The sequence below is a fragment of the Mustela nivalis genome, assembly GCF_964662115.1.
Source record: "Mustela nivalis genome assembly, chromosome: 4".
Taxonomy (NCBI): domain Eukaryota; kingdom Metazoa; phylum Chordata; class Mammalia; order Carnivora; family Mustelidae; genus Mustela; species Mustela nivalis.
In genome coordinates this window covers 25,758,752-25,772,062 of record NC_139023.1, presented here as the reverse complement: position 1 = coordinate 25,772,062, position 13,311 = coordinate 25,758,752, and the positions used below count along the sequence as shown (strand labels likewise).

The following is a 13,311-nucleotide window of genomic DNA, read 5'->3' as shown; positions in this document are numbered from 1 at the left end:
CCCCTCTCATACTCTCTCTCACACTCTCTCTCACTCAAATAAATAAATAAAGTCTTTAAAAAGAAAAGAAAAGAAAGGCTCAAGAGTTTTTGGAGAGTCGATGCTAGTGGTCCACACTTGTGGGGAGGCAAGAAAGAGACGGTAGAGCCACACCCCAAATCCGAGCGTTCCTTACTGCCTCACCCAAGTTGTGTGTTTTCAAGTGTGGCATGTAACCTTATTTGCCTATTTCGCTGTAATTCCAGACTCTGTTCTCTGTTCAGATCACAATACACAGCGGTGTTTCCAGTTATCTTTAAAAAGGCCCTGAATTCAATCCATCCAGCGTTTACCAAGCACCTCCTACACAATACTTTCCCCACGGTGCTAGTCCGCTCTCTGTGTGTACATTGTTCGATCAGAGCATGGCTCGCCCTCCAATAGGGCTTCCCTTGAGATCTAGGGAGCCCAGGCTCTGAAATCCTAGCGCAATGCCAAACACAGGGTAGGAAATCAACAAATGTTTGTGAATGATGCCTGTGTTTGGTGGAACCTAGTTCAATTCTCAAAATACAGTGAAGTGTGCCAAAAAAAGAAAAAAGAAAAAAAAGTGTTTCTTGCATAGCATGTTTCAATGGAAATGGCAAGTGGACAATCAAAGAATGGTTAGGGGTACTTGTTCTCTGCAAACTAGCATAACTCAGCACTCCCTGCCATTAGGGTACATGACATGGTTTTTTGCTTTGAGCCTATAACAGCCGCTAGAAAATTTTACTGGTTTAGTACCATACCGGGTAGCAGATGTTTTGAATAAAAAGTAGACATTACAAGCTAATGATTTAGCAAAACAAACCCAAAGCCAGCAATTCGGGAGGGAGAACAAGAACTATGTCAAAATGTCCAGCATTATTACAGGGTCTGCTGTTTGCTACCTCGGTTTTTCATTAAGCAAAACTCACTATATTTAAGGCAATTTTCAAAGAGTAAGTACAGAAGAACACAGTAATAAAGACTAACCATATACTCGGATGGTCAGGACACAGACCAGGATTATGGATTTGATGGCTCTGATCCACTATGGTTGGTCCTTAAACACCTATCATTCATTCGGTGTTTACTATGTGCCAGGCACTGTACTGAGCCCTGGGAATACAGAGGTGGGGAACAGAACAGCTCCGCCTTGAGGGAATTCAGAACCTAGTAAGGGATGCCAAAAAGTAAGTTTAAAAAATTACAACTAACCCAACCTTTGAAGGAACCAGCAGGAGAGTCAGAGCAAGCTTCCCAGGAGAAGCTAAATCTCTCAAACGCATGTTGTCAATCATCCGGCTGTACAGATAAGACTTTGAAAACAGATCAGCACGTGTTTTCCATCACTACTAGAAAAATAACTCAAGTCAGAGTGTTCACTAACACTGCCTTATCTCCCAAGATGGTAATGCGGCTCCGCGTGTTCTCAGAAGCTTTGCCGTCTGACTACTTCATCAAGTAATACACTCATTAAAATACAATTTGCCTTTAAAAATGCATTAAGTTTGGGGGAGGTGGGGAAATGAAGAGCGAGTGGTAAACAGTTTGGAGTCTTTCATCTTCCTCCTGTAGTAATGCGTTGAGGCCACACGGAGGCACTCTGGGCTAAAGAATGAGGGGGCTCTTCAATCCCACTGCACAGTCTTTCCCTTCTCTAGGAGGGGCTTTTAGAGCCCAACGTGGGCTCAGGGAGCATCAAGGAGGACCGGCAGCTCAGCTAGGAAGGCACCCGTTCGTCTAGCACCAAGTACAGATGTTTTTGACTGCACGGCCAAAATAAATCTTATTTGTGCAGGAAGAATGAAATGAAGGCGGACCCTGCTTATTAAGAGACGGGGCTTCTATTACTAGAAATAACCATATTCCACCCAGTCATCCCTGGGGAGGAGGGGACTAAATACATAACAAACAAAGTGAAAACATTAAACAATAACAACAGCAAAACCCCTTATAAAATAAAACCAAGCTCTCGGGATAAGGAGAACATTTTTGAGAAGGACGAATGGCTGGAAGCAGCTCTGATAATAGTCCCTTTGGTGCTGCTTTTGGATGATCCTGTGCAAACAGGAATCTTCCTTATTAACCTTCATCCTGAACCAGTCGATAATCCAATATTTGTGATAACTACAGTCAGTTGTCATGGAAATTAATGCTGAAATTTTAGTTCTTTGGTTACCATCCTGGATCATACAGGAGCAGAGAGCAAAAAAATCCCATCTGCCCTGAGCTAACATTCTCATTTCTTGGGGATCAAAGAGTTTCAGAAATATTGGACAAACTGTATACTACTGTGATAACATGAGTCTTTAAAAAGTATTCAACTCTTTATGTGGATTTTCAAAACTCTAGTGCTTCACTGTATAGAATTTTTGTCTAGCAAAGACTCCTGAGTTCTTTAACCATGAGTGAGTATTCTAAATTTTCTTTGAACCAGACAAAATAAATGAATTGTGTTAGAAATGAGTAAGAGGTTCTAATTAGAAGATTGTTGAATGAAAACATATACTTGTTACTTTTTGAAACATTTAGTTTTAAATTGGGTTTGTGTGGATTTTTTTTTTTTTTTTGAAGTGTCTTAGGGAACCTGAAAAACCACAAGTTTTTCCCAAAATGATATTTCAGGACATTAAAAAATGATCAAAATCTTATCCACCCTCCTCCTCCCTAAAAGAGAAAAGAAGCAAAGGTTCTTGCGTAATATCCATGTTTGGGTGGGCACCATTGGCTAATTATAACACAATAGACTATTTTCTGCTTTCTAAAAATAAGGCGATTATCCAGGGGTACGGGTGGTTATGCAATGGGACCACATGGACCACACTTCACCCACTGGAAATAAATGTGGAAAACATTTCAATCACACATTAAAAACAAAACAAAACAAACAAACAGAAACAAGGAGAGAGCGGATGGATAAAAACTAGTTCGATAAGGACATGTTGTGTAAACCAGTTAGGGTCCATCACAATCAGGAGTTGGAAGTGCCTGACATTGGTACGATTTAGTTCTTTTAAAATTGATTTTGGGGGAAAACACAGGGCATTGTGTTGTAGTATAAAGAGTCCCGTGTTGGGAATCAGGAGACAGGTTTTGAGGTCAGCTCCAAAGCACGTCAGTTCTGTGCCCTGAGCAGGTCGCTTTATCTTGCTGGTGGGTTTTCTCGGCAAAATGAAGGGCTTGGACTTTGTGACTTCTGAGGGTCTTTCTAGCTCTGTCAGTCCAGAGTGTTAGTTCTTCTTACCAAACTCTCAGCATTATAACACATCCTCATTAGCAAAGACAATTGGCCAAGGCCACAGGGTGAAGGCTGGAGAGGCAGCTGGCTGAAGGAAAATTTGAAAACAATTTCGAAAAAAAAAATTTATACAACCGGTCCTTTACTCAAGTTATTAATAATCATAGTGCTCACGGCCATATCAATTCTCATTCCTCCTGCATTTTTCCATTCAGTCTTCTGCCCTCCCCAACTGTAACTTCAAACCCTCTCCTTTCCTCAAATCACCAGGGCTTCCTCCCTCAGCCCTGCCGCTGGCTGGCGGCCTGACTTCCTACTTGACCGAGAAGCCCAAGCCATCAGCGGGGCCTTCTGAGGGTGCCCGCCTCCCACCTTGCAAGCTCGCACCTGTGCCCACAGAACACTGGCTTTCCTCCTGCTTTGGCGAATAAACCACCTCAGCTGCCAACAAAAACTGAAGTCGAATCGTGTGACTTCACTTGAAACCCTCTGGCTCATGCAGAGCCAAAGCCAAAGTCTCTAGGAAGGCTGAGTCCTCCTTGCTCTGCACTCCGCCTTCTCTCCTCCCGCCCCCACTCGCTCATTCCAGCCTTCTGGCTCTTGGGCCTGGAATGGACCAAGCAAGCTGCTGCTTCAGGGCCTTTGCACCTGCAAGTTCCCCTACCTGGTACGGCACTCCCCTCCAGTATCAAAAAGGCGGTTTGCTTTAGGTCTGCTCAAATGTCTCCTGGCCACGGAGGCCTCTCCTGACCATCCCCTGCACAATGGCATACCCCGATCCTAGTTGGTGCCCTCCCTGCTCCCCTTCCCCGCTCTCTTTTTCTCCAAAGCTATAATCAGCATGTGACATGCTCTGTATCTGCTTATCGTCTTCCCACACCAGAATGCAAGCTCTATGCGGGCAGAGAATGGTTGGGTTTATTCACTGCTCTAATCCCAGGGAGTCTAAGAGGTTCATTCAGGCCCTCACATTCACTGAATGGTTTCATTGACTTATAGGACACTGTCAAGCATGTAAGGAAAAACTGGTGAAATTCTGATATTGTTACAGAATGAACCAAGCCTTAAAAACAAAAATGAACAATTATAGCTCTGTTGTTCATAGATGGCTAAAATGGAAAAGGAAATAAGTAGGACATGCGCACCTACAGAAAGGTAGGTCTAAATCTTACTCCACTCCGACAGGGCTCCGAATAATATAAGAGGCAAAATCAGGCGAAAATGCAATTCTCCTGACAAGCATTGTTCCTGACGGCAGTAATCCAATGTTCTCACACTTCAGAGGCCAATTTCCTTCTGGTGATTTCTCCCCAATTCATCCTGAGTGGGCAGAATCACTCAAGTCAGAGTGATTTCTATTCAGTCAATCAATTCTTTGTGAGCAGGAAAACTCCACTGGGCCCATGGAGCGCAGTTTTCACGCTTCTAGTCTCCCTTTTTGCTAGACAGACATTTCTGGGGGAAGAGTCCCAGCATATTGACTCTGAAGGCCAGACACAACCCTCCCAGAGGATGCTTAGGAGATATAATATAACAAAACTCCTACCAGCCTGAGTTTGCTCTTTAAGAACTGTGCAATTTGGGGTGCCTGGGTGGCTCAATGGGTTAAAGCCTCTGCCTTTGGCTCAGGTCATGATCTCAGGGTCCTGGGATCGAGCCCCACATCAGGCTCTCTGCTCAGTGGAGAGCCTGCTTCCTTTCCTCTCTCTCTGCCCGCCTCTCTGTCTGTTTATGATCTCTCTCTGTCATATTAATAAAGAAAAAATAAAAAAAAAAGAACTGTGCAGTGCTTGTGCTTGTGCTGGATGTGGCTCAGACTGTCTCTGTCTGTTCTTAGAGGCTTAGCCTAGTGGCAGCCATATTGAGGCTTGCAAAGCCTCTCACGGTATGTACGCAAGATGGCCAGTTAGTAAGCAGAGCCGCTTATAAAGCTACAGATATGACAGTCCCGTGGAATGTTCCAGCTCTCACTTGATGAGTAAAGACTGCTACTCAATGCAGAAATGATTTTGGTCAGACAGACTCTCTCATACCCAGATGATACAAATAAACTGCGGCAAATTTCCTGGGGTGCAGTGTGACTCATGTTCACAGGAGTCTTAAAAAGAATTGTGCCCTTTGACCTAGTAATTCCATTTCTGTGACTTTAGCCTAAGGAAGTAATCAAAGATAAGGGACAAAGATTTATGCACAAGGATGTTCAAAATCTGGAAACAACTGAAGTGTCCAAAAATAGGAAATGCTTCAATAAATAATAGTAGCTCTTAAAATATAATGCAACTATTAAAGAGGAATTTTTGAAAAGAGCTTGGCAAGTACTCCTGATATTAAGGTTAATTTGTATTTAAGCTTTATTTAGGTATATGTATGCATATTTATATATACACACATGCCTGTGAATTGAAAGGAACTTACCAAAATATTTACAGTGATTATCTCTGGTGATGGGATTAAAGTTGATTTAAAATGTTTGGCTTCATAGTTTTCCACCATAAACAGATATTTCCTAATTTTGTGAAAAATACCATTGGACTGACAATCGAGTGACATCACCCGGAGAAGAAATAAGGAGTAAAAAATCCCACTTGGGTTTAAAGAGACAGGAGAACGCTGGCGCTCGAGAAAGCCTGTGATCATGTCCGTGCTGCTGACATGCTCGATCTTTCAGACACATCACTCTTGTAGCAAATCACCTCCAAAAGGCTCCCAAACGAATAAAATAGAAAGGGAGGGAGCTCCACCATCAGCCGCCTGCCCCCCTTCTTCCTAGTGGGTTCTCTGGTGGTCACTCACTAATTTAATTAAATTAACATTAGGTCTTTGGTGGGTACCCTGCTTTGGATCCCAAGCAATGCTAATGATTATCATAAAGGACTAGCAACTCGGGAGGTTTAAAGTTCAGGCACAGAGGCTGCTGTCTACATTTGTGCCATTTGGCTGACCAAATTACAAGAGTCTGGTGAGTCAATATGAGAAATTCCAAACACAAAGGTCAATGCTGGGCTACTGACCTGCCTGACCCCACCTCAGAGCCAAGAACTGCAAGGCAGTTTTTCCTCCCACGCCAGAACCATTAGCAACCAGCTTGTCCTGGTCGTTTCTTTTCTCTTACAACTATTTTTGAATAGCTGATCATTTTTCCGGTGCCCACACACTAAATTAGGCTGTCATTCCATGACTCTTCTTCCTTGTAAAGGCCTTGAATGTGTTTGTGACAGAACTGTACTTGCTAACATTAATTCATATTAATTAAGTGATATTCCCTTTCAAATCAGGATATGGTCCCACTAAGCATGTGCATGCTCTAGAGGGGATGGGAAAAGCCAGCTTATACTACACTTCTCTAGAGTTAGTGGGTCACTGATGCAGAACTAAGTAATAGATGAGCTATCCAGAGCCCTGTCCAGTCACTTTTTAGAAATAATTTTCAGAGAGCCTGAAGACACACAGGACAGACACAGGGGGAAGTCAGGAAACTGTCACTACCCACCCAGTCGGTTACCAACTCCTAGTGACTCCTGGCCAGAGTGCTCTGGTGTTCGGATCTCCCTGCCTCCCTCACTACGCTATGCCAGGGTCTAGGCTTCTAAAGAGAGGAATTCAGATCTGAGGGGGAGAGCTGTTCCCCGTCATCCTGGGCACAAGAGGTGAGGGCCGCTGCCACGCCCGGGCCGTGAAGAGCTCCTGGACGTGGCCAGCGTCAGCAGGTGTTGAAGACGACAGAGCCTGGGCGTCTAGGTATTCAGGTGAGGGCCGGTCTTGAATACTTGTCTCCGGCTTTCAACAATGAAAAGTTGGTGTGGAGGGTCTTTGGCTAGGATGGAAGGTTTGGCTGATGTTTGAGGTGAAATGTTGCCCCAGACATTCCTCCTTCCAGAATTGCAGTGTCCATCTTCTTTCCCTAAACTTGAAGTCACCATTAACATGATACATTGAAAAAGCTTTCTAGGGGCACCTGGGGGGTTCAGGTGCTTAAGCATCTGCCTTTGGCTAGGGTCATGATCTCAGGGTCCTGGGATCCAGTCCCAAATCAGGCTCCCTGTTCAGCGGGGAACCTGCTTCTCCCTTTGCCTCTGCCTGCCCCTCCCCCTGCTTGTGTGTGTGTGCTCTCTCTCTCTCTGACAAATAAATAAAATCTTAAAAAAAAAAAAAAAACCGCCTTCTATTGTTTTAGGAACAATTTCTACCACAGCTAACATCTGTATCACTTAGATGATGGAATACTAGCAATGTGAAACTTCCAGTTAAAGGAGAAACCCATTTTAGAGCCACAAGCATGAACTTATTGGGCCATTTAATTGATGGACCTATCAAGCATGTTAGATCAATTTTTTAAACTCTATCGAACACTTTCAAATATCCTGTTGGTTTTCGACAATAAAAACTTTCAGTTGTTCTTAAAATTTGTCTTTAAAAGGATATCTGGGCTGTCCAGGTAGCTCAGTCAGTTAAACATTTGCCTTAGGCTCATGTCATGATCCTGGGGTCCTGGGTTCAAGTCCTGTGTCTGACTCCCTGCTTGATGGGGAGTCTGCTTCTCCCTCTCCCTCTGTCCCTCCCTGCCCCCTGCCATGTCCCCCCCACTCATGCTCTCTCACACTCTCTCATAAGTAAATAAAGTTTTTAAAAAAAATTTAAACCACAACACTGAACTTCTATTCCTAACTTTTAATAAAAGGGAAAAAAGGTTTTAACTAATTCATTTTTTATAATGGCAACTTTGACCATATTTTATTCCTACAGATTTGTTGAAAACTAAAAGAAATTACTCATTTTTTTCCCCTAAACTTCCAAATCACTCCCTGAATGGAAACACACTGTATCGTATGAGCTTTAAAGGATACAGGGTCTCCTTTGAAGAGATCGCAGTCCAGTGGGAGAGAGAGAAACAGAAATGAATAATGGTGACACAACGCAGGATGAAATAAGTCCTCCACTTGGGGGTGGGGGTGTTAGGAACAGCTTCTCAGAGAAGGTGACACTGGAGATCTGTCAGAGTTCGAAGATATGGGGGAGAGGAAAAGAAGAGAGATGGTGGGGAAACGTGTTTCAGGTCTTTTTGACTAGACTTTTCCTTTCCAGTAAATTTCTCTTAGATACCTCAGCAAAATCTTGTTTTGTTCTCGAAGAGCAAACAGCGCTGACAGATGAAGAAGGCAGTTATCATTCTGTAGTGCCTCCAGCCTGGGCCCTAGAGACCGTGAGACAGAACCCAGGTGACATTCTGGGATGACTGGTGCCAAGCCGGCAGATGGAGAACATTACTGGGCCAGTGCTAATCCCGTGACTGGGGGCCAGCATCCCAACAAAAAAAATGAGGTGGGGCCACAGGTCCACGGAGCACGGAGCATGATGGTTAACGCCACTGGGGATGTCGTCAAGGGATTTGTGGTGCTCTCAGAAGCCCTTCTCCTGTCATTCCTTGTTCTTTAAGTTTGGGGGGTAGGAAACAGACTCTCTGGAAGGTTGGGAAAGGAGGTTGGAAGCAAAATGATGTCAAATGCAAGTTAAATATTCAGAGTTGCATATAAAAGGAACAAGCATTGAAAAATGCTATTTTCTCTTCCTGGGGCCTGAATTTTGGAAATTGATAGTGACAAGGAATAGGAACCCAGGATCTTTCTGTCTTCTTTACCTATAGGCAGCCCTGAAAATATGCATGAGCTGACCCGACTAGGGCCTCTGAGGTTCTTAGGGGTGGACATTAAATCAGCCAGCAAATCTAAGAAGCCCCGTGTTCTGATTATTTCTCCCAATCTGCTTGGTTTTCTGAGAAATGGGCATGTCTGCATCTCCAGTGTTACAAAGAACTGCTTATCTTTTTTCCATCCAGCAAAGTGGAGGTTAGAAAGCAAAGGGAAAATGCCTAAATGGGAGAATGGTATATTTGAGAAAGGTTGGGTGTTGGAGCAGAGAGAACTGACTAGGAATCCCAGTTCTGTGTGACTTAGGCAAGTTTCAACTTTTTCCTGATCTCTAAAGGGGGGATTCATTCCTGCCAAACTACCTCACAGGGTAATTTAGAGATCAAAATAGAAATGAGATAATACTTAAGAGACCGATTGGTCAGCTAGAAAAAAATGCAAGAGTCAAGTTCTTCTTAACATTAAGTAACAACAGCAAAATAATAATTATAAAGTCTGTGTGTGGAGATTTTGATATTTTTACTCTGCTTTATCCTGGCATATTGCCTGGCACGAAGTTGCAGAGCAAGAATGATTGATTGTATAAGTGAAAAACAGGGCCAGGTAAATCTATAGATGAAGCAGAGCTTAGTAATACCCAAAGGGTAAAGAAAGACACATTAAACTTCTTTAGTACATTGTAGGCTACTGATTTAATTATGGTACATGTGACGTAGTTGTGTCTTCTTGGGATCCCTGTGCATAGAGAGCCCAGTAGATACTTAGACTCATGGGTACATGGGCCTAAATGTAGAATTAGATGCCAGGGAGGAAAAATCCTTTCCTGTGATACTCCATCTAATTTTAAACAGCTAGTTTACTTCCCTATTTTCTTTCCTTCCTTCCTTCCATCTATTTGAGAGACAGAAGAGAGAGACAGAGGGCAAGTACACAAATTGGGGGTGGGTAGGGAGGGAGAAGCAGGTTCCCTGCTGAGCTAGGAGCCCTACACAGGGCTTGAACCCAGGACTCTGGGAACTCAAACTGAGCTAAAGGCAGACGCTTAACGGACTAAACCACCCAGGTGTCCCCCAGTCCTTCTTTCGGATTTGAACTGTCTCCCCCAAAGATGAGTATTGCTGAGATGAAAAATTGAAACCTGAGGCGTGTCTCCAGCTCACTGAACTCCTGACTCCAACGGTACCTTGGGAACGTCAGGGCACCAGCTTCCCAGAACACACTCTGGAGAAGGAATCACAGACCCCTGTGAACCTGGCCCTGAAAATGATGGTGTGGCCGCAGGCCGTTGCGGGAATCTGTAAGACGCAGCCCTCGCTGAGAAAGTGGAGTCTGGGCGGGCGGAGTGCTGCGACCTCAGTCCCCTGGTCCGAATTCTAACTTACCTGAGTTCTCTCTTTTCTTTGGTTGCTAGGAACCCTGAGCCAAATCTAGACCAAGGTCAACGATACAGGGCCCTGTGGCTTTTCTCTGATGTTTTATAATTATATAAATGATTTCCTTTATCTTACCTTCTGTTTCATTTTGTTTTCGACTCTTACTTTCTCTTTTTCCCTGGCCTCATCACTGTTTTTATAGCCTGTCTCTCTGGAAACTACTCTGGATCTCTTCTGGCATGCCGTTAATAAATGTAGCTCTAGGTGCTGATCCAGAGCGACACTGAGGGGTGTGAACTCAAAGTGCGTGTGCTTTGTCACCCCTGGCTGTGGCACAGTCTCGTCAAGTGAAGTGAGTCACTCATGGGCAAACCACATCCCAACATGGAGAACATCTCTGTTTGGGTGCGAGGCGGCAGGTGATGGGGTGAAGCCCTGCCGACAAGTCAGAACTCTAGAGATGCAGTTCCCCCCATGAATCTGAGGCTGACTTGGAACGTAAACTCCACAGTCAGCAGCCGCCCTGCTCTTGGGCATGTGGGAACAACCTACCAACGGAAACCTCCTGTTTTCATGATGTCTGCTTTCTTTAAATACTTGTGGCAGTGTTTCTAAGACCACAATGGCCAATCTTAACCTTCACAAGGAAACCTGAAGATTTGAAGATTCGTTAATCTCCCCAGTATGTAGGACTCTGGGCTAAATTTTGGCACCAGAAGAGTTCTCTAGAGTGGTGATGGCTGGCTCGGTTCTTTTCTTATTCAGCTCAAGCTGGCTAACACACAATGAAAACCAAAAAGCAAAAAGTTTTTGCCCAGCATATTCCAGGTAATAGATTTAAAGCCCTGTTGAAAAAACCAGCATGACTGACTTGGAAGACTGTAGCTCAGAAAAAGACAGAGGAGGGGAGGAAGTTTGAGGAAAAGTGACATAAAGTAGCCAATTAATAGATACTTGATGTCTAAGAGTTTAAATGAATAAATGGTAGGGCTAGGACACCATCAGTTCTTCATAAACTCTTTGTTTGCATCTTTTGAAGACTGGCCATCTCCTACCAAATTGGGACAATTACTTTCTGTCAAAATTTTATAAATTTTGTTATAAAAATAAAATATTCCATTTTCCCCCACTAATCACTGATGGTATTTTCATCACAAGGTGATTTTTCATGCCTACAGCCATCTCCCTTTCCTGTGGTGACTCCAAGCAAGGCTCTTAGCTGACCTGGGGAATTATGTTACCGCAGAAGGGTTCCAGTATCCCTCTGTCTCTGTTCTGTCCCCACTTTAATAGTTACACAGTGGCCCAGATTATCCCAAATCCAAGAAGTTTGAAGAAGGCAGTCCTTGTGACCCAGAGGCATGAATACAGCTTCCACAATTGTGGGTTTTTTTCTCCTCTCAGAATATCCACTTAGACTCTGGATCTGCTACATTGGGTCCACTGGTTATACTGTAGCTCATCTGCTCGTGGCCCAAAAGGGCATGTGTGATCGAGCTATCCTGTGAGCATCTCCACTGCCCTGCTGTGTTTGCTCTGCTGAAAGCTTCTATTATGATAGCTAGGAATCAGAGGAATGGAATGAAAAGGGGAAAGGGGGTAGAACAGCGGGGAAGGTGGCTTAGCCCTTCTGGGTGGCCACCTCTGAAACAGGAATCTATACTAGCTCATATAAACACCACGCTAAGTTTTTCAAATTCTCAAATCACATTTATACCCTTACAAATATCTTTATTTCCAAGCTGTCCTGGATGAGATACAGATGGGGCTATCTATTTTAAAACAAAATTAGAAAATCAACACTAGAGCAAACATTTTTGTTAATCCACGAGCAAACATTTTTTAGTTTAATTGATGCCAAATGACATTGATACTTCCAAACCCAGAAATACATCAAAGAAAACAGAATATTCTCTGGCTGCTGATAGCAAATGCCTAGGAAGTACAATGTAGAGATCACTCTTCTGGGAGGAAGACAGCTCCTTCCAACTTCAGTGTTTTAGACAAAGCACAAGTTTGCACTTCCAAAGCCTTCACAGCATGTTGTATGGGGCTATCGTGCCTCTCATCCCCCTCATGATATAGTCAAGGTCATCATATTTCCATTATAAATGCTAAAGACTTAACTATTAAAAAAAAAAAAAAGAATTTTAAAAAGCTACTCAGTCCCTGCAGGAGAAGCTAGACACTGTGAGCTCTTTGAACTGTGTCTTCTCACTCCCCTCTGATGGCCAGTGTGGCTTGTGGTGCTGCCCCCTCTCCCAGGAGACTCAGAATTTGCTCAATGGACTATGATTATTGAGTTCATGGACTAATTTTTAAATAACAGTTTGTCAAAACCTCATCTCGGTTAACTATAAGTGCAAAATGAATTTGATTTACATAAGGACAATTCTATATATTAAAAGTTTCAAGAAATTTTTTTACTTAGACTGAATTATGTTCTCAACACCTACTTGAATTAACAAGGAGGGTATAAACTTTTAAAGTTTTTCATTTTCTTCTTTCTTCTTCTCAGGAAAAGCTCCGTAAAATTTTCCCCCAAAGCTATCACCACTAAAACAACACCTCCCCCCCATTCTTTGTGTGAAATTGTTAGACTAGGAGTTTTTCCCCTACTGCTTAAGTTGTATTTCAGTTCCCCTGAGAGATACTATGGATGCTCTGCTTTCAGGAATAGAATATTCTCGTTGTAAAGGACCTTCCGAGAACATGAAGTCCAGGTCCTTCATTTACAGAAGAGGAAAATTTGCCTAATTCTCCCAATTCAAGGTATAACTGAAGTTCCATTAGGGCGGGAGCTAACACTGTGTTTCCAATGTCCACACAATGCCTGGCACATAGTAGACATTCAATAGATACTTGTTAGATAAACAGATGCCTTAACAGGAGCTAAAGATGCCGTCTCTAAGTTCCCTGACCAGTCCTTCGACAGCACCGTGGCCAAGCCACAAGCCCAGTTTTGTGGTAATACATTAAGTGGGAAATAGGGGTATTGGGGCTCATGCATGGAGATGGGCATCTGCAGGGCTGAATTAATCATCTGCTC

General features: G+C 43.4%; 1 protein-coding gene across 2 annotated transcripts in view; it reads right to left on the bottom strand.

The window, feature by feature from the left end:
* SCFD2 (sec1 family domain containing 2) overlaps positions 1 to 13,311 on the bottom strand; it is a 439,667-nt gene that overhangs the window by 121,001 nt on the left and 305,355 nt on the right. Inside the window, exon 6 of one of the 2 annotated variants that reach the window (XM_082728304.1) lies at positions 2,288 to 3,332. The exons of the other annotated variant lie outside the window; for it this stretch is intronic. Coding sequence (XP_082584430.1) covers positions 3,280 to 3,332 — 53 coding nt within the window. The 3' untranslated portion in view covers positions 2,288 to 3,279. Of the gene's footprint in view, positions 1 to 2,287; positions 3,333 to 13,311 lie in introns of those variants that run through there. 2 annotated transcript variants of the gene reach the window in all.